Source organism: Selaginella moellendorffii, unplaced genomic scaffold (genome assembly GCF_000143415.4).
Source record: "Selaginella moellendorffii unplaced genomic scaffold, v1.0 SELMOscaffold_18, whole genome shotgun sequence".
Classification (NCBI taxonomy): Eukaryota; Viridiplantae; Streptophyta; class Lycopodiopsida; order Selaginellales; family Selaginellaceae; genus Selaginella; species Selaginella moellendorffii.
In genome coordinates, this window is record NW_003314279.1 from 1,956,804 (window position 1) to 1,976,238 (window position 19,435).

The 19,435-nt window shown below is 46.0% G+C and overlaps 4 protein-coding genes and 1 pseudogene across 4 annotated transcripts; 2 read left to right on the forward strand and 3 right to left on the reverse strand.

Moving 5' to 3' along the window:
* Positions 1-1,773: 1,773 nt before the first annotated feature.
* LOC9640605 (ABC transporter G family member 29) lies at positions 1,774-7,903 on the reverse strand. The gene is made up of 24 exons (XM_024676804.1): positions 7,829-7,903; positions 7,551-7,776; positions 7,003-7,501; positions 6,823-6,943; positions 6,686-6,774; positions 6,550-6,634; positions 6,343-6,502; positions 6,220-6,296; positions 6,116-6,169; positions 5,668-6,060; positions 5,328-5,609; positions 4,794-5,271; positions 4,633-4,736; positions 4,433-4,586; positions 4,226-4,375; positions 4,014-4,168; positions 3,629-3,961; positions 3,285-3,575; positions 3,145-3,228; positions 2,957-3,090; positions 2,680-2,907; positions 2,449-2,620; positions 2,145-2,399; positions 1,774-2,088 (listed from the first exon to the last, which is right to left on the reverse strand). The coding sequence occupies exons 3-24, from the start codon at positions 7,368-7,370 to the stop codon at positions 1,819-1,821; spliced, it is 4,437 nt and encodes a 1,478-aa protein (XP_024532572.1). The 5' UTR covers positions 7,371-7,501; positions 7,551-7,776; positions 7,829-7,903; the 3' UTR covers positions 1,774-1,818.
* Positions 7,430-17,210, forward strand: LOC9640606 (annotated as a pseudogene).
* Positions 9,204-11,180, reverse strand: LOC9650369 (dol-P-Glc:Glc(2)Man(9)GlcNAc(2)-PP-Dol alpha-1,2-glucosyltransferase). Its single transcript, XM_024676799.1, has 7 exons — positions 11,076-11,180; positions 10,937-11,025; positions 10,568-10,877; positions 10,278-10,506; positions 10,090-10,227; positions 9,836-10,040; positions 9,204-9,782 (listed from the first exon to the last, which is right to left on the reverse strand). The coding sequence occupies exons 1-7, from the start codon at positions 11,163-11,165 to the stop codon at positions 9,341-9,343; spliced, it is 1,503 nt and encodes a 500-aa protein (XP_024532567.1). The 5' UTR covers positions 11,166-11,180; the 3' UTR covers positions 9,204-9,340.
* On the reverse strand, positions 11,216-13,314 carry LOC9650370 (rab escort protein 1). The gene is made up of 9 exons (XM_024676801.1): positions 12,623-13,314; positions 12,429-12,542; positions 12,278-12,374; positions 12,180-12,218; positions 11,905-12,130; positions 11,774-11,849; positions 11,526-11,721; positions 11,396-11,476; positions 11,216-11,344 (listed from the first exon to the last, which is right to left on the reverse strand). Exons 1-9 carry the CDS (start codon positions 13,300-13,302, stop codon positions 11,270-11,272), a joined length of 1,584 nt encoding a protein of 527 aa, XP_024532569.1. The 5' UTR covers positions 13,303-13,314; the 3' UTR covers positions 11,216-11,269.
* Positions 13,336-14,687, forward strand: LOC9650371 (vacuolar protein sorting-associated protein 2 homolog 3). Its single transcript, XM_002971915.2, has 11 exons — positions 13,336-13,414; positions 13,477-13,521; positions 13,580-13,614; positions 13,668-13,718; positions 13,774-13,878; positions 13,982-14,053; positions 14,107-14,178; positions 14,231-14,311; positions 14,361-14,396; positions 14,468-14,526; positions 14,573-14,687. Exons 1-11 carry the CDS (start codon positions 13,381-13,383, stop codon positions 14,622-14,624), a joined length of 642 nt encoding a protein of 213 aa, XP_002971961.1. The 5' UTR covers positions 13,336-13,380; the 3' UTR covers positions 14,625-14,687.
* Positions 17,211-19,435: the final 2,225 nt, after the last annotated feature.

Consider the following 19,435-nt stretch of genomic DNA (forward strand, 5'->3'; position numbering starts at 1 on the left):
GTCGATCATATTAACGATACACGGCATGCTACAAAATGTGCAAAGTCAATTTACCAAAACGAAAAACTCATGGAACCTCGTGGATTTCCCGCGCTTGTTGCAATTTGGCACTGGGACGTTCGAATTTTGTGGCATTTTTCTTGAGCACGCGAATTGGTATTTCTCCTGGCTGACACTTTGGAGGTGGACTGCTGGTATTCATTGCAACTAAAGGTATTAGACTATACAACAGGCATTCTATGCCAAACGCCGCACCTGTATTGTCTGAGTGCTTCCTTGCAAGGAGATTTGTGTGTTGGTTTTCACGCATTTGATAGAGTCTCCGTTTGCGAACTGAGGACGCCCCTTGTTAGATTGTGCACTACTGAAAATTCTCCTCAAAGGACTCAACCGTAAAACTAAAAGCCTCGTTGCTCAGCGTTCCACCACTCCATGCACTCCAGAAGCATCCCAAGCTCCATCTGCACCGAGTTTGATTTTATGACGCTGTCCAAGTGCGTTATTACCTGTATAAGCATTGTGAAGACCTCTTTGAACTGACCGCAAAAAAATTTTAAATCCCAATAAAGTTAGCATATTCTATGTATATCCGTTCATATTCTATGTATATGCTTAATTTCAAAAGAATTGTAAGAACTCTGCTTGGTCTTCCCTCTTCCTTCTTTGTAATGCCCGTGACTATATAGAGTCCGGGCAGGAAACTTATGGAGTTCGTTCAGGAATGTCGACAAGAAAACGACGAGTAAGTCGCTTGTAAGTTGAGCTTGATTGTGATCAATGTCTGGATCCCAGGTATAACGAACGAGGAGAGGTATGGAGCAGCACAAGCAAGCTCCACTCTGGGCGCTGCTCCTCATTCTCGCCAGCGGTCTCATTCTCACTGCCGTGGGCCTCACCAAGAACCTGACGCTGCTGCTCAACAATTACCCAAACTTCAAGCGCTTCAACACGCTGCTCACCACTAGCGGCGTGGTCGACCAGGTCAATCCCATGCTCACCGCCACCCTCTTCATCCCGGAGAACAACACGCTCCTCAACGACTTCATCTACGACATGGGCAAGCACCCCAGCGAGGAGAAGCTGGCGGACCTGGTGCGCTACCACATCTCCGACTTCTACATCGAGTCCGAGTTCCTGGCGGTGCGCCGCAACTTCTCATCGCCCATCAAGACACTCTTCCGGGAGCGCCCCTACGAGGAGACGCTCCACTTCCGCTGGCTGCAGCTCAACGTCGACAACCACGGCGTTGCCACGCTCTCCAGACCGCCACATCAGTCGCCGCCGCTGGCTACCATCCTCCGGAACGTCGTCCAGGAGCCCTTCTCCATCACGGTCTATGCCATCGACCGGGTGCTGGAGCCGGAGGGCTTCCTTCCGCCACCGCCGCCACCGCCACCTTCACCGCCGCCACCATCACCGCCGCCGCCTCCGCCTCCACCCCCGTCGCCACCACCACCACCACCTTCACCACCTCCTCCTTCGCCACCGCCGCCACCCTCACCACCTCCTCCTTCGCCACCTCCGCCGCCCTCACCGCCTCCTCCTTCGCCGCCACCCCCACCTTCACCGCCACCACCTTCGCCACCCCCGCCACCTTCACCACCACCGCCGCCACCACCGTCGCCGCCTCCGCCACACCCGCCGCCCCCACCTGCCTTTCTTCCAGAGAGTGAGGATGGCATTCCGCCGCCACAGTCTCTGGCCATGCAAAGATTCCATAGAAGTGTTCTCGCCTCCACATTAGTGTCTCTTTTGGCGATGCTGCTACTCAAATTTTGATCGAAGAATGGAATAAAACTATGTTTGAAAATATCGTTATCACCTGGTCTGGAAATTCAGCACCTTGATGCAGAATGCGAACATGGCCGCAAAGAAGATGCTGAATCCCATTACCACGCCTGCTATGACTCCCAGGAAATCGTAGTGGAAGCCGAAGTACTCCTCCAAGAACACATTCACCGGTTTAACTTCACCACCGGGTAGTAGCAAGTCCTTCGTCACGTCTCCGTATTGCGAGGTGAAGAGGCCGTTCACGGTCCAGGCAACGGGACATATCCAGTAGTACCACGTCCACCACTTCGGAATTTTCTGGAAGAAGAATAATGTCACGGGTTCCTCGAGCAAGCCTATCGGAAAGAACTTACAGGATAAGGGATGAGGAAGCCGGCAAAGAGGTTGAAAAGCGAGTAGAAAGCCGAGCTGAGGATGGCTGCAACTTGATGGTTTGGAGTCATGGACACGGACATGAGCCCGTAGTACGTGAAGTACATGAAAGTGAAGAACGTAAAGAAGAGGTACCAGAAGAACTTTGCAGGGCTCCACTCGAACGACATCATGGAATATATGATGGGGCAGTAGATCAAGCTCTGGACGGCGAGGTAAGGGATTTCGATCAAAACCTGGAAGCAGAAGCTATGTTTTAGCAGCTAAACATGTAACACCAATTACCTGTGCCATTGCGTATGGCAGTGCGGAGTACATTCCAGCCGCTCGCTCTCGGTAGAATACGGTTCTCTCCGTGGAAACCACAGGCTGAACTGTGGAGCAATTCTGTACTCCGAGGACAATAACGGCGCCATACATTGCTCCCATCACTGTGAAAAGGTCTCCTTGAGCACCTCTGTGGACAAAAAAGAAAAGGTGCGCTTTTAGTATCTCTTCTAGTGAACAAACACTGACGTTTTCTCTCCACGTTTCCAGAAAATGCTACCATAGAGCAGGGCAGCAATCAGAGTGAAGATTAAACGGACGCAGTTGTAATCCGGGCTTCTCCAGTAAGTCCAGTACTGCTTCCACAAGCAGGATTTTAGCTGCCCGAACAATGACTGCGTGTACTTCGTTGGAAAATACAAGTCCGCAGCTTCCGGTTTGGGCGAGCTCAGCTCCTTGACGAGAGATTTGTTTCTCCTGTACAAACTACCATAAGAATCTAGCTATCAATATTTTTTATACGTACTGATAAAGTTCTGACTTGATATATATATCTGCAAAGTCAACTCCTAGGCGTTGTTCGGATGGAAGAGATGTTACTTCCAGCATCCAAGTAGCAGGGTTGTACCTGTGAGGAATTTTTGGAACTCCGGGAATAGCCTGAATGAAAAAAGGAAAAAGAACGTTTAGCGCCATACCCAGGCTTGGCATTACCTCGAAGTACTCGATCAATTTTTGGGAATCTTTCCCAAGCGGACCGGCGTAGATGACTTGACCTCCTCTTTTTAACAGGAGCAGCTGGATGCAAAATCTAAAGATCAACACCGGAGGAAAAAAGAAAGGGGAGAACACACCTCGTCAAATGCCTCAAAAATGTCTATGCTGGGCTGATGTATGGTGCATGCCACTGTTCGGCCTGTATCCACCGTATTTCGAACAGTTCTCATCACAATAGCAGCAGCCCTTGCGTCCAGTCCAGATGTTGGCTCGTCCATGAATATAATTGACGGATTTGCGACAAGCTCAACAGCAATGGTTAGCCGCTTTCTCTGCTCAGTTGAAAGACCAGAGACACCAGGTAGACCGACGATGCTATTTCGTAAGTTGTCGAGCTCGACAAGCTCCATCACCTCTTCAACAAAGCTCTGCAAGAAAAGGCAAACTTAAAACGCAATTGGAAGGAAATTTTCTGACCCACCATTTTATCTTCGGAACTGATGTTTGGTGCCAATCTTAGCCATGCAGAAAACAGCAAGGACTCGTGAACTGTGACCTGAGGAGAATGAATATCATTTTGCTCACAATATCCAGAAATACGGGCAAAGGTCTCTTGCTTTTTTGGAAAGCCGGAAATCTTGATGTCTCCGTCTATGTAGCCACCTGTTTTCCGTCCGGCTAGAACGTCCATGAGAGTCGTCTTTCCAGCACCACTTACGCCCATCAAAGTTGTCAACACGCCGGGACGAAAGGAACCTGTTATATCCTTTAGAAGCCGCAGCTTATCATCGGTTATGCCCTGCTCTTTCATTTCCTGCATTTCAACAATCACTGGGATGGTTTCTAGTACAATATGGCAAACTCACCACAGGCATATCGACGGAATAGCTAATCTCACTGAAAGAAATTGACAGCGCTTTAAATGGAAGTCTCATGCCACGTTTCGGCATTAAGCCTCTGGCATCTTTCAAATCCACGTCGTTGCCGTTTGGAAGATTTTGAGGATAAGTAATATCGAGAGCTGCGTTAGTTTAGCATAATTTGCGTCAGTGGAAAAAGCAAGGAAGAAAATTCTTACCGACTCTGTTGCCATCAAAACTTGAAAGAGAACGAGAGGATGAACGTGAACCTGCTAACGGTTTTGCGACGCCTGAATCTTGGATTTCCTGACTTGCTTCAATTTCCGCTAATGTCTCATGCGACCGTGCAACCTGATGCTTACCCAAAGCTACAAAATGAAAAACAATTGTTAGTGGCAGATTAACAAGTCAAAAGCAGAACTTACGATTTAAATACGTAAGCGCCAAAGTAAATAAAACGTTGAAGAGACACATAAAACCAACCATAGCTCCAACACCAATCCAATACCAATATCCTCTCGCAAAGAAACCACGATCTTTTAGAACAGTGGCGCCAATGGTGGAAGTTCCATTGAAAGGCTGCACGAAAACTGACTTTTAAGTCATTACTTTTATCTCTACTAACCTTATCCCAGCGAGGAGAAAGCATCTCGTTTACAGAAATGGCATTTTCAGCATACGGGAGTGGGTTCATCCAATATCCCCAAATCCACCAGTTGGGAATATGATCTGAAATAACTTGCAACTGTTAAGGCAGAATCAAAAACATAAAAAAGGTACACTCGCCTCGGGGAATCAAAAACCCACTTAAAACCACAAATAGAAGAATAAGCAACGAGCCCCCAGTATTTGCAACGACCATAGTTCGGCAGACACCGGCAATAAGCCGGAAAAGCGATGAGGACATCTGGTTTACAAGAAGCATCAGTAAAACATGTCGAAAAAACTTTCCCGCTGCTGGTGAATATCCAATCACGTAGTACGTTATACACGTCCAAACGGAAACTTCGACGAGTGATAGAGGCAGCCGGAGCACGAATTGTGGTAAACTGACTGCCCATGCCGGATAAAACAGCAAATCTCTCTGTTTAAAGAAGACAGGTAGCCGAAGAATGGTCATCGGTAGTTCTGACATGCCGTTGAACATAACCGCGAGCAGTCCATAAAACAAGGCCCCCAAATAAACAGTTGCATTATCGATGGTATCACCTTTTACTTCCGTCCGTAAGAAGACAGTCGAAGTGATACAAGCCACAAAAACTATCTGTGAGAGAAGAACAGACATAAAGCACCACTAAACAAAATTGCGGACCAACTCACCTGTATAGTTTTAACGATATGGACAAAAGAGTGTCGTTTCATAAGTAGCCACTCCCTTTGGAAGGATATTTTGAACATCTCTGTCTTGCTGATAGAGTACTTTTCGTGAACTAACGCAGCTGGATGGCACTTCGACCTGTCAAAGGAGCAAGATAACTCTTCGGCAAGCTTCTGTCCAACGTGAAATGTCTTAAAACGTTCAGAAAACTCTTTTACTGTGATGTAGCGGTAAGGCACTTGCTTATCGGCCCAGTACTGTGCCTGATCTTTCCTGGATGTTACCTATCATGCGACGAGATAGAAGTTAACACCTTGAGAAAGAAACGCGGTGAGAGCTTACCTCTTGCAGAAAATCAGCCGTATCCTTGCGTTCGGGACATTTGAACCCGCATTCTTCAAAGAACTCTATGACGTACTCTCGAGGCCCGTGGTAGACCACCTGTCCTTCAGATAGTAAAAGGACGTCGTCGAACAAGTTGTACGTCTCTGGAGCCGGTTGCAGAAGAGACATGAATAGAGTTCCCTCGAGCACATGAACAAACTGCTGCATGCATTTTACAATCTGGAACGTTGTCGAGCTATCAAGGCCTGTCGAAATCTCGTCCATGAACAACGTCTTCGTCGGGCCAACAATCATCTCTCCTGTAGTCACACGCTTCTTTTGTCCTCCTGAGATTCCTCTTCTCAGCTGATCGCCAACTATAGTGTCCGCACACACGTCCAAGCTCAAAATCTACAAATCACAAACAGCAACGAAATCATATATTTGTAGCAAGTAGTCACTATACCCTGAGTGTGTAATCCGTCAGGATGCTGCTCTGAACTTTTTCCACTGCCGAGGCCTGCAAGAAGGAAATAGTAAACGAAAACTTAAGTTCACAGGGACTCTTACTTTCATGTAGAGATCAATGTCGGGTTCTGGGACTATATTCCTTTCCTTCTCACGCCTTATAAGTTCTGACAGGAGTTCTAGTTGGGAAGAGATTAACGCTTGTTGGACGTAAAAGGAGCTTACCATATCTTGTTCCGACGCCCTGAAAGCGTGCAGAAAACTCAAGCGTTTCCCTCACAGTCATCTCCCCATTGTGTAAGTCATGTTGGCTAATATAAGCAGAGGTCTTCTGCGGCACGAATTCTTGCAACTCGTGACCATTGTATGTGATTTTCCCGCTCGTCTATAAAATAGTTGCGACTGTCAGTGGACGTTCCTACTATAGATTACCTTAAGAGCAGGATCCAATCTTCCGGCCAAAGCAAGAAGAAGAGTTGTTTTGCCGGAGCTTGGTGGACCAAGCAAAAGCGTCATCCTTCACAAGGAAACACACTCAGCTAGATCATTGCAAGCACTTGAAACCTACCTTCCAGGTTTGATAATGCCGCTGACATCTTGGAGTATGGTTAGGTTCGATTCTTTCGTCCTTGAAATCTTAAGAAAATCAATGGCCGCCTACACATGTCTCATGTCAAAAATGAAAAATCGGGTACCTGGACTCACCTCTAGCATGTTCACAGCCGTGTTGTAAAGGGTAGGCAGCGCTCTGTTGCCAACGTAGCACTTAGCTTCCACTGTCAAATTCTCGTATCTCACTTCGACTGCTGGAACATCGATCCCGACTCTGAAATGGCTCGATCAGTACAACCAGTGTCAACCACAGCAAGTAAAGATGGGACTCACTTATTGATCCTGTGCCTCAGCCTTTTGAGAAAAATCTCGTTGTCTTCTCCGGTCATTTGCACCAGCTTGTCTAAAAGAGCCTGACGCTCCGCGGGTCCTAACTTCCGAACGTCCACCTGCTGAAGAACGTCCTGCCCCTCTGTATTCAAGCTCTTGAGCACTGAAGTTCTCAGGCGGTCGTATGTCCCGAGCTTCTCCAGAGCAGCCCATGTCAGAGCTTCTTCGTCGTTCTCCGCCGATAATGTTTGAGCCCTCGACGAGCTCCTCCTGCTACTAAAGTTGCGTATGCTCGGCCGCCTGCTCAAGCTTCTTGTCAGCCCAGACGCCCAAACATCCGCCGCTTCCAGATCAACTGTTTGCTGAGCCATCGCTTGGCAAACTCACGAGCTCAATCCTCGGCCTTCTCGGCCTAAAAATATACCGGTGTATGTTGCGAACTATCCGCAGAAAATCATATTTTTTTTGTCCTCTTTTCTTGTCCGTTCTCTCCTTGTTCTGTCTAGATGAAAGGGTGTTAGCTCTAGAACTTACGAAAGAGAAAACGTTACCTCCTCTGACAGAAATTTTCTCTATTCTTTGACTCTTGCCAAGCTTGCCGGATTTGTTTGGCGTGTTGTCTTAAAGCGCGTTCCCTCAATTATTAGACACCCGGCTCTTTGGATGACGCCTGAAGATCCGCAAAGTCAACAAGATGCTGGCACTGGTGGAAGGAAGCTTCAAACGATCCTGTTTCCAGAAGATCTCCCAAGACTTGCGCTGATGCTGGCGAAACGCCTGTGGCATCAATGTAACAAGGAAATTATTCAACTGGGAAGGAGATTCCTACCTCGCGACGATCAACGGCCCAATCCATAGCTCAGAATCGACCAGCATTTGCCCCATCCCTGCCGCGGCGAGCTCCATCGATCTATAAACCCTAGCGCACGTCAAAGCCATTCAAATTAAGGCGCGAAGGGTTAAGCCCGCGTAGTCGAACCAAAACCGAGCTCTCTTTAGTGTTGACTTTCACTTTTTTTTATAACACAAGTAGACGCGTAGACCACAATTTTATAACACAAGTAGACGGTAAACCACAATTTCCATTCGACGGGGATGCTTGTCGAGCATAGGTCCCAAGATTGAACAAGATTTTAGCAATCTAAAACAGACATAAAACGAAATTATGCGAAGGAAATTAAAAGCTGACCTCCTCCTCTGTTGCAAAGCTCACGTCCAATGAGGTACCCGCGCCAGTACGGGAGTATCCATTTGGTGACAATGTTTGGCATCTACATCCGACCATGCTGTGGTTGCGAGTACAGGCGAACCATCTTTATGTGCCAAATCGTACTGCTCCCCTCCATCCAGAAACAAAAGTATCCTTTCCTCCCTGGACTTGAGAAATCTATCCAAATCTGCAGGCGAGTCAATACGCCCAATCTGCTCAAGAGCATCGGCATCGTCGCTCAAGGAGAACTCGAGTGCAGCCCTGACCTGTGGAACGCGAGGAGATTCGGCATTGCAGATGCATATGATCCTCAAGCCAGGAACGTTGACAGCAACAAATACTTTCTTGCAACCAAAGAACCATCCAACATTACCACTGCCAAAACCCGTAGAAAACGAATTTGTTTTCTACAATATCACGGACTTTTTATAAAAAATATTCTCAGAAATCAAGGCGGACACCTGTGCTATTGATCGTAGGAAACAGGATTTACCTACGCCTTTTGTTCCTCGCAAAGTCCAGGAGATCTATGTTTCGTTCTCAAGTGCTACGCAGAAGTCCACCATCTTCTCCGCGAAGCTGGGTCTACAAATGTAGTCGAACACTCTGGGAGGGCGCGTCCCTACTTGGGTTTCACCACGTCACCTGGCGATGGATTTATGATCTTTCTGCAAAGCTCGTCGCAGCGATCCTGGATCATCTTCTTGACGCTTAAAATCCTAACCCTTGTCAAATATAATTTTAGTTATATCTAATATTATCAGAGAACAAGGAAATATGACACCTACGCCCACATTGACACACTCGCTCTCATTTCTCTTGCGCTCAATCTCTTCCTGATCACCAGGGTCCTTGATCCTGGTGTGGTCTGTGAGCTCGCACCTTGGGCTCCGGCGTGGAGCTCTACGCTGCATGCTATGATGAGTTAAATTTTTATTGACTCTTTTAATCATTACATTTGTAAACTTTAATGTTAGTATGTACAGCGGTTTTCTATCTAGGATTTGCAAGCATACTATTAGTAGGAATGTGATTTAAGCGAACCTGGTCATATGATCCCAGATCAAATGACCTCTCTCTCTCTCTCTCTCTCTCTCTCTCTCACTAGAGAAAACAAAAAGTGGTACACTTTCACCAAATAAATCTTTGGGTTCCCGGTTCGTGAGCCCAGTGGAATGGCTTCCAGAGGAAGAGCCTCATAGTCAGAGCGTTCACTACCAAAAACTCCATGGCCATGAACCAAAACTTCCAAGAGCTCACTTGGAGCTTGGCGAAGCTGTGGAGAGCGACCAAGTAAAAGGGCACCGTGAAGTAGCGAAATTCCACCAGCGGAGCTGGGACTAGGACAGCAATCACAGCTCCACAAAACGAAACTACCCAGAGCTTTTGGAGGAGAGGCGTCCTCACGCCGGCATCGCGGAGGTTTTCGAGCAACGAATGTATGATCGACCACCAGCAAAAGATATAGAGCGGTATGAGCAAGTACTTAACGCACCAGTGGGTCTGGATGATATCCTTCCATATATAAAACGTGTAGTGTCGATTGTCAGCAATTAAGTACGGGTGTGCCAAGCTGTGGAAACGCTTTAGTTCGTTAGTAGAAAACACGAGCTTTGGACAAGGTACCTGAAGAAATGGACCGCCACAATCGCGATGCTGGCAGTAACAGCACCACTGAGACATGCGAGCGCTGGAGTTTCTCTGAAAACTTGTCGTAGAGATGAAAACCTGTTTAGCGAGAGTTGGAGCGGTGCCAGCACTCCCGCGGTAAAAAGAGCGAAGTAGAGTGGCTGAGCAAAGTGTGGAGAAGCTCTGTGCGCGTCCTTTGCACCTACACGTAATGTTTGGAAGTGTTTGATAAACCATTTGAATGGTCTTACCGACGACAATGCTGCCATTGTAGACAACGAAAGCCAAAAAGGCAAGGATAACGAGCACGAAAGGCGAAAACTGTCTAGCAGCAAACCACTTTCTTTGCCACGCATTCAGAATGGCGTCTTGTAAATCGCTGTGCCGACCTGAGTAAAAATGAGAACCAATACACACATGAACTGATAAGCAATTTTACCAGTAAAATGCGTCGCGTGCTTTGTCTCAGCTGTTCTTCGTACACGTCTTCTTCTCAGAAACTTTGATTCAGAATATCTTTTGTCAGGAGTTTTCTCCGTATCATCAACTGCTTCCTCCTCTTTTGAAGACGAAATCGCCTCTTGCAAAAATTGTATCACTCCAACACAGAGACCAAAAACGGTCCAGACAGCATTTGTTTGCCGGAACATTATCGCCAAGATAGAAAGCTGCAGCGTAAGAAAGGTTCTTAAGTAAAACTCTGGTATGAAACTTGATATGGATACTGACCGTAGCAGAAATCCAGTAGGATCTCTTCAAGCATGCCAAGTACATGGCCATCACGGCTGCTGTGGAGCCAACGTCGGTGTAATATAGAAACGTGAAAAACCAGTGCAAAGGGTACAAAGCAAGTACCACGGATTTGAGAAGCAACGCTCTCTCGCTCACTTTCGGGTCGAGATGAAGCAAAATGCTCCGGAACAGACAAACACATACCAGTGACAAAAGTATATTGATGGATCTTAGAGCATTGAGAGTGCATAAATCCATCCCAGGAATCCACGAGACCATAGATTCAAAAACCAGTGATACGAGGTATCTGGAAACAAAAACTCGTCATACAGATTTGGAAGGAGCGAGAGAGAATGACGAACTTACAATCCTGGCAGCGTTGTGATCATAGGATCCCAAGTATAAAAATCCCTTTTGCAGTAGCGCTGAGCTTGCGGGACGTGGAAAATCTCGTCCTGGAGCAAGGTAGAAATTATCAGTAGCTACATCTCAAAATATAGTTTACCATGTAAGGATCCGGAACGATGCCATTGACGAGATAAGCCACTGGTAGCGCGAATGCGAGCAGTGTCGCGATGAGCACAAGGATCGACATGAGCGGTGACTCGAACTAAACTCCAGGCATTCTAGTCTAGCACTTCCATGAACCCTAAAAATGCCAATCTGGGTTTTAATCTCGTGTTACTTACATTTAACATGCTACTCTTCTTCGACTGTTTCAAGTTCTGGCTTACTAGCAAACCATTCTTCGTTACCAAATAGTTGATGAAAAACCTGGCAGAAAAACGAGCTATGTGAGCGAGCACTCGCAAGTAAATCCTGTACCTTCTCGGTGTATTCCACGACACTTTCATACCCAGCCTCCGGACCTGGTTGAGCGCATACTCCAATACGATTGTCTATCACCTATCGCAGAAGTTAGATCATGCTTGGAAAGCTTTGGCAAGAACGGTACCTGTGAGCTTGTGCTATGAAGTTTTTCGGTGAAGAACCCGGACCAGAGAAGCTTTGGTTTGCAGAGGTCGGGCTCGAGGATGCTGGTTAAATCCTCTTCGCTTCCGGACTGAAAAAGAAGAAGTTTTACGACTCCATCCAACGCAGCCTTCGCAACAGAGCCACTTCCGGCAACTGTAGAGATTTGAATGACATATCTGCATGGCGACGACGTTAAAAAACACCCATGGATTCAAGCAGAGAACTTACTTTCCATCCGGGCAAACGGCAGTGCTGCCTAGTTGTAGGACTCTCACTGGATTTGGATTACATTCCCCGCTTACAGCTACACATCGTGCCGGGAAACTAGAACCGAAAGGCAAGAAAAAGAATGAACTTACATCGTGGTGGAAATATCAGCAGAAGGTTGCTCTTTCCGGAAAGCAAGGATGTATCGGTTATACAGACGTATCTCCCCAGAAGCAGACTCGGGGTCTTGCTATCTGGCCGCTGCATTTCCTCGACTAAATGACTTCCCCATTTGTTGAAGGATGCACCAAGTACTATCTTGTCACTGTAGAGAAGTTGTCCGGATTGAGCACGTATGCCTTTGAATTGCTTTGTTTCCTACAATCCCAGAATCAATGAAAGAGACGAATGGAAAACTTACACATACCTTATCCCGAATAACAGAGGTGACGGGCATCCGCAACACCTACAAGAGAGCACCATGATATCCGCAAGAGATCATAGGAAATTAACAAGATCACGTACGTACAATGCTCCATGAACAGCGGCCACTCGACAGAATGCTTGAGGTATTTCAGCTTGCCCATAAAGGGTGTATAGAAAAGCACCATTGTTATCAAATCTGCGGAGAGAACATCAACACCACCGCTGGGATGAAAAATTCAGGAAAAACTACCTTCCAATCGAAGCCATATGAAGCTTTAACAGTTGCAAGCCCTTCAGTGCTGAGATAGGAGAGCTACTTGCTTTCTGGTCCTCGTCAAGTAGCGCAACAGCATACAAAATGATTCTGGAAAGAGAGAAACGAAGAAGAAGAAAGTTAGAAATCATTTTTTCCAGCCAAGAACCTCAAAGAAAAGAAAGCACCACGATTGAATCGACTGTGGAAGCTGCTCCCTCTCCAGGAGCTCCACGAACGACACCTTCAAGTTCTCATCGGAGAAACCAGCACCGTCTCCCTCCTGAGAGATGTAAGCCTGGACAGACTTTAGAAACCGCATGAGACGCCTCTTGTCACGCAAGGCCAAGGATCGGTCCTGGAAGAGCTCGGAGCTGGAAGTTGGCGCGGAGATAAAACCATCTCCACTCCAAATGTATGTCGCCTGGACGCCTTTAAACTCGAGATAGTTGCTAGCGCCACACTTGATCAAGAGATCCACCAGAGACTCCGCGCAGCGTAGAACTTTTGGAGCTGCGATGTCGAGCGTGTAGTCTCTGGAAGAGCCCAGAGCTGCCGCCGATCCCTCGAATTCACAGACTTTGCCATCAGAGTAGAGGAATTCGTCTCGCAGGAGCTCGGATTCCTCCAAACCGAGAGCATCCAGCTCGGCCGAGGAGTCCACTGCGGCCGAGCCATTGCAAGCGCCGAGCGATGCTATGAACGAGGAGAGCTGATCCAGGGTCATGGATGCCCATTCCGATCCGTAGAACTCGTTGGAATCGAGGTGAAGTACCTTGCGCCCGCTGCAAGCCGCCGCGGCAGCTAGGATCGACTCTGGCAGCCCCGTTCCAACCACGATTGCGTCGAAGCGATCCGGATCGATGTCCATTTTTCCAGCCAAGAGTTTGCGAAGAACCCTAACCCTATTATTGGCGCGCTCTTCTTCTTCCACCGGGGGAAGACGGTCATGAATCTCTTCAGGAAGAAAACCGATCCGAAAGGTGAGAGCCACGATCCTCCCAACCTAGCTCTGTCAAGCGATTCACAGCGCTCCAATCTATAGATGCTCTTCGAGCCAGCAAACGCGAGATGGGAGTTGCGACTAGAGGTTTTTATTTGGGATTTTCTTCTTCGTTTGCTAGAAAAAATGGATTTTTGTTTTGCAGGAATCGAGAGAGAAATAATGACTCTACAATCAGAGGTGAGTGATTTTAGTTCTTAGTTCTTAGTTTGGACTTATTTTTTGCCTTCCAGGAGAAGAGACTGCTTGCCGAGATTAAGAAAACAGCCAAGACTGGTAACAAGGTGAGAGGTGTTTTTTCGTTGTTTGTTTTCTCGAGCTAGATAGATGTTGTTTCAGAGCGCAACGACGATCTTGGCAAGGCAATTGATCAGATTGCGGCAGCAAATTGGAAAGCTCCAGGGCAGTCGAGCTCAAGTGCGAGGTGTGGCAACCCATACCCAGGTTCTGTCACAAATTTTTCTTATCGCCCCTCTCTTTTGTTTTGAACTCGAAGGGAGTTTTTCTAGCTCCATGCCTCTGATGCTGCTTCAGTGTTGTTGTCTAGGCGATGTATGCGAATACGTCTGTTGCTGGTGCTATGAAAGGAGCCACTAAGGCAATGGGCGCAATGAACAAAGTGAGATTTTTTCGGCTTTGTTTTACTTGACTTCGCTTACAACGATCTTGCAGCAAATGCAACCTCAGCAACAAGTTAAAACCATGCAGGAATTTCAGAAACAGTCCACACAAATGGATTTGACAGTAAGTTTTCACGTTTCGATTCTCGCTGAACTATCATCGATGTTGATGCCAGTCTGAGATGCTGGCCGATGCTATCGATGGCGCTTTGGACGACGAAGAGGCCGAGGACGAAACTGAGGAGCTCACAAACCAAGTAACGTAAAAGCTATCTATTAGAATTTTGATTTAGCTCTTCCTTTCAGGTTCTAGACGAAATTGGTATTGATATCGCTGCCAAGGTACTGATAATTTACACTCCCAACTCTTTGGATTGTTAACTGATTTTATGCTTTTGGTTTCCAATATTTAGTTGACAGCACCTCCCAAAGGAAGAATTGCAGGAAAATCGGGAGCTGAAGAAATCAAAAGGTAAAATAATCTATGTTGTATTGATCATCCTTTCGCTTTTTTTCAGTTCTGAAATGGATAACTTGGAGGACCGATTAGCAGCTCTTCGCAATACTTAATTGCCGTTACATTTAACAAGAATAAAATCCCTTTAGGAAATCAAAACACGCCACGTGGCAATATTTGATAAGTCGAATAGCGTCACTTCCTCAAGATTAATCTGAGCCATTGGATGTAGGCATATTCGAGAAATAAGGGTATTTGCCCGCGTTATATAAACTCAACCGACCCTAAGGTTTCGTCAACTTTGAGGATGGGCGCAATCAAGAAAATCCTACCTTGTCTCTTCATCACAGCATGTATGCAATCTTTCTCTTCTCTGGATTCAATTCTTTCTGCTCGCAAATTTTGATATCCAAATGCAGGGCTGTTCTTGATCACCATCAACGCAACAAGCATCGGGATCGATCTGGGCACGACGTACTCGTGCGTCGGCGTGTACAAGAACGGCAAGGTCGAGATCATCGCCAACGACCAGGGCAATCGGATCACTCCATCCTGGGTAGCCTTCACGGAGAATGAGCGACTGATCGGAGAGGCGGCCAAGAACCAAGCCACCTCCAATCCAACCCGGACAATCCACGACGTGAAGCGTCTCATTGGAATGAAGTAAGCTCTCCTTGATCCTTCTCTTCCTTTTCTTCTCGAGATTCAAAGTTTCATATTGGAACGTCGTGAATCCAGGTACGACGACAAGGAAGTTCAAAGGGACATGAAACATCTGGGCTTTAAGATCGTGAACAAGGATGGAAAACCTTACATCGAAGTCGAGGTGAGCGGCAAGACGAAGATCTACAGCCCGGAGGAGATCAGCGCCATGGTTCTCACCAAGATGAAGGAAACAGCCGAGGCTTACCTGGGCGAGAAGGTCACGGACGCAGTGATCACAGTACCAGGTATGCGCAAAATCTTTCTTTTAAGGTTCTCACTGTATACAAACTTCCAGCATACTTCAACGATGCTCAAAGAGGAGCAACCAGTGACGCTGGAAGGATCGCTGGACTTAACGTTATGCGTATCATCAACGAGCCAACCGCGGCGGCGCTAGCTTATGGCCTGGACAACGAAAGGAACGGCGAGAAGAAGATCCTGGTGTTTGATCTTGGAGGTGGTACGTTTGACGTGAGCATCTTGGCGGTGGACGCTGGAGTTTTTGAGGTGCTCACCACGAATGGAGATACTCACCTTGGAGGTAAACTTCTTTTCGATCGATATATATCAAGCGACTGAACTGAACTCCACTGTTAATAGGCGAGGACTTCGATCAGAGGCTGATAGACTACTTTGTCAAGCTCGTCAAGAAGAAGTATCAAAGGGATATAAGCCAGGAGCCGCGAGCTCTGGCAAAGCTCCGCCGTGAGGTGGAGAGGAGCAAGCGGGCACTGAGCAGCCAGCACCAAGTCCGAGTGGAGATCGAGTCGCTTATCGATGGCATCGACCTCTCCGAGACTCTCACCCGGGCCAGGTTCGAGGAGCTCAACGCGGACCTCTTCAAGAAGACGATGGCGCCCGTGAAGAAGGCTCTCGAGGATGCCAAGCTCAAGAAGAGTGACATTGACGAGATCGTTCTGGTCGGAGGGAGCACTCGAATTCCCAAGATCCAGCAGATGCTCAAGGACTTTTTCGATGGTAAGGAGCCCAGCAAGGGAGTGAATCCGGACGAGGCTGTGGCTTATGGTGCGGCTGTCCAAACTGGTATCTTGAACAAGGCCACGACACTCAAAGGTTAGATCAAAGCTTTCTTATGGCTATAGCTTACCGCTCTTTGTTCATTCAGACGTTTTGGTCGTGGACGCTACGGCTCTAACTCTGGGAATCGAGACGGTCGGAGGAGTGATGACCCCGGTCATTCCCAAAGATACTAACGTCCCAGTAAAGAAGTCGCAAACCTTCACAACGTACCAAGACAATCAGCCAGCTGTGAACATCCGAGTAAGTTTGAGATGATCGATAAATGGAAACTTGAAACTCACCATGTCTTGATCTTCCAGGTGTTTGAGGGAGAGAGAACAATGACCAAGAATAATCACGAGCTCGGCAACTTTGAGCTCTCTGGAATCCCGCCAGCTCCAAGGTAACCTTTGGTTTTCTTTTCTTTGTAGTCCCAGTGTTGTGCTTACGTCTTCCTTCTCTTTGGCAGAGGTGTCCCTCAGATCGAAGTTACGTTTGAGGTTGACACAAACCATATGCTCCAAGTGACCGCCAAGGATATAGGAAGAGGTAAGGAGGAAACGATTACCATCACCAACGATAAGAACCGGCTGACCGAGGCGGAGATCAAGAGGATGATAGAGGAAGCAGAAGAGAACGCGAGAGAGGACCAAGAGCTGAGGGAGAAAATCGATGCCAGGAACAAGCTGGAGGCATATCTGTACAACATGAAGCACACTGTGAGCGACCAGGACAAGCTGAGGGACAAGATCGACAGCGATGACAAGGAGAAGATCGAGTCGGCAATCAAGGAGGCTCACGAGTGGCTGGATGACAACAACGAAACGGCGGACAAGGAAGCTTTTGAGGAGCAACTCAGAGAGCTAGAAGACGTTTGCAATCCGATCATCAGCAAGGTTTACCAGGGATCAAGATCTACTCAATCAGAGGATGACGATGATGATGCCGACGAGTCTGACCACTCGGAGCTGTAAATCACAAGCAAAGTTGGAGGAGGTTATAGATCTCAAGGGACAATAGTAGTATAGAGCACAGGAGACTGCAAGTTCAAGATAAAATTGTAAAAACAATGGTATATCACGTACCTTAAAAGTATAAACTTCTTAGCGTTGCATTGAGCACGCCTCTCCCTAGAGGTTTCCCATAAGCACGCAAGCAGCATCGTCATCTCGATCCTCGAGCTTCATCAGAGACTGAAAAGCCTTCTCCAAGTTGTCTCCACTCAAGACGGTTGTCCATGCCAATTAGCTGTCTTCGCAACGCAAGCTTTGCGCAAGCTCAACTGCCTCTTCGAGACGGTTGGCCCGGCTCAGAAGATCGACTATGCAGTGATAGTGGTCGATCTCTGGCTTCACGCCAAACTCAGCGAGCATTGAGTCGAAGATCTTCTTCCCCTTGTCAACTAAGTAGGGCAAGGTGACACTCCCGTGTTGATCATTGGGAAGCTCGGGGACGAAGGCTTACAACCAAATGGTATCACAGTTCTGTCAGTTCTCATACAACCAGAACATTATTAGTTTAATAATAATAAATTAATTTTAACTATTTAATTTTATTATTATATAGTTAAAATAATTAAATATGCTTTAATTTAATATTTCTGGCCACAGAAAACTTTTTATTTGTGATGGCTTTCTTTAATCACCTTAAATCAGTTAAAGAACAATAGATGGAAATAGCAGATATGTGATTGCATGTGGGAGCATTATATATTTACACCTGTGTGGATTTATTTTTTTTCTTGTAAAAATATAATAATCACATTTTGATTGCTATATAAGCAATCAAACATGATTGTGTATATAATACTTTTGTTATCTGGTATGCCATGTATGCATGGGGCATGATATTTCAAATTGTGACATATGACTGCCATATCATCCTAGATAACATAACGTCACCGCAAATCTAGTAAAGGTTTTATACAAAAGGTTTTACACAAGTATGTATGTAATGCTAATTTATATTATGTGTGACAAATATTCCACAACTTCTCTTTTCCTTTCACAATGTCATGTAAAAATGAAATTCATAAGTGTGGAGTAGTGGGACAAAAAGCACCATAATCAAAATTGAGGTATTGAATTGGAGCTTTTTGTTTAGTCACAATATTACATATTACAATGGAGTGCCTAGTTAGTACTTTTTTGATCACAGCTGCCAACTTTTATTCCTTCAGCAAGCATGCAAATGTTAATTTTCATATAAATTAGCCATAAGTGTATATGCAACTTTGTTCCATTTATCAATCTTCACCAAAGTGTTTTTCACAATTTGCATGTCTTTCTACTTCTTACACAGTTTGGCTTTAGAGGCATAGATTCTAACACCATCATTGCTTCATCCAAATGGTTACTCATCCCAAGAGATCAATCACTCCATGGTAGTGCTCACACCCAGGATAAATCCCATATTTTATCTTTGTTGCATTTAGGTATTCCTTTCCTTGTTTCACAAACCTCACATGGCTGCAAACACTGATAATTGAGAGGAATGTAAAGCTATCAGGATGAAGATTGAAATCTTACATGTTGTGAAAGCTTTGGAATATAAAGGTAGAATCTCCTTGGTGACTGTATCCAGTTGTCCAAGCCACAAGATCTTTTAATAGCATTGTGTTCAAACTTTGTTGAGCCAAGATCACACTTCTTTGCACTGGAAGTCAACCAAGCATATCACTATGACTTGATTGCTCTTTAGTCCTGAGCTCTTCGTCCCAATTGCCAAGCCCCAACATTGTTATAAGCTTCCCCTCTACTGCTTTTATTACTGTGAGTTACCTAGTATGTAAAGCCATGCTTTACTCCAGTGCCACTAATTTTACAAAAATTCCTTCCATCTCTTTGTTATAAAATTTGAGTATGCCTTGAGAGCAGTCACATTAACTTTGAGAATTTGGCTTGAAGTAGTTCTCTATCTCATATTATTTGTTCTCAAGTGGATTTCTCACATTTTTAATCACATGTTGTTTTGGCATTATAATGGTTTATTGTGACCAAAGAAACAGCCCCAAGTAGATAAAATTGACATGGAATTGAAATTTATGGAGTTTAAGAAATTGCATACATAGTGTTGACTTGGATTTGCCATGTATATATGGCAAGCACCCATATATACCATGTGTAAAAAATAAAGTCACAAATATATTTTATAATAATTCATATATATTTAGAAGCATTTCAAATTTGGGGGGGGGGGG

Bases quoted from the DNA above. Each gene is read 5' to 3' on its own strand.
- LOC9650369 (XM_024676799.1), bottom strand. From the start codon at position 11,165: ATGTCGATCCTTGTGCTCATCGCGACACTGCTCGCATTCGCGCTACCA. The intron at 10,041-10,089 runs GTAAGACCATTC...CATTACGTGTAG, and splicing joins CAATGGCAGCATTGTCGTCG to GTGCAAAGGACGCGCACAGA. The intron at 9,783-9,835 runs GTACCTTGTCCA...GCGTTTCCACAG, and splicing joins GTGGCGGTCCATTTCTTCAG to CTTGGCACACCCGTACTTAA.
- LOC9640605 (XM_024676804.1), bottom strand. From the start codon at position 7,370: ATGGCTCAGCAAACAGTTGATCTGGAAGCGGCGGATGTTTGGGCGTCT. The intron at 4,169-4,225 runs GTAAGAATTTTC...AAACTAACGCAG, and splicing joins TTTTGATGGCAACAGAGTCG to CTCTCGATATTACTTATCCT. The intron at 2,908-2,956 runs GTACGTATAAAA...TAGTTTGTACAG, and splicing joins ATCAAGTCAGAACTTTATCA to GAGAAACAAATCTCTCGTCA.
- LOC9650370 (XM_024676801.1), bottom strand. From the start codon at position 13,302: ATGGACATCGATCCGGATCGCTTCGACGCAATCGTGGTTGGAACGGGG. The intron at 12,131-12,179 runs GTATGTGTAAGT...CTGGGATTGTAG, and splicing joins CCTCTGTTATTCGGGATAAG to GAAACAAAGCAATTCAAAGG. The intron at 11,850-11,904 runs GTAAGTTCATTC...CACGATGTGTAG, and splicing joins GCTGATATTTCCACCACGAT to CTGTAAGCGGGGAATGTAAT.
- LOC9650371 (XM_002971915.2), top strand. From the start codon at position 13,381: ATGAATCTCTTCAGGAAGAAAACCGATCCGAAAG. The intron at 13,415-13,476 runs GTGAGAGCCACG...TCCAATCTATAG, and splicing joins GAAGAAAACCGATCCGAAAG to ATGCTCTTCGAGCCAGCAAA. The intron at 14,397-14,467 runs GTACTGATAATT...TCCAATATTTAG, and splicing joins GTATTGATATCGCTGCCAAG to TTGACAGCACCTCCCAAAGG.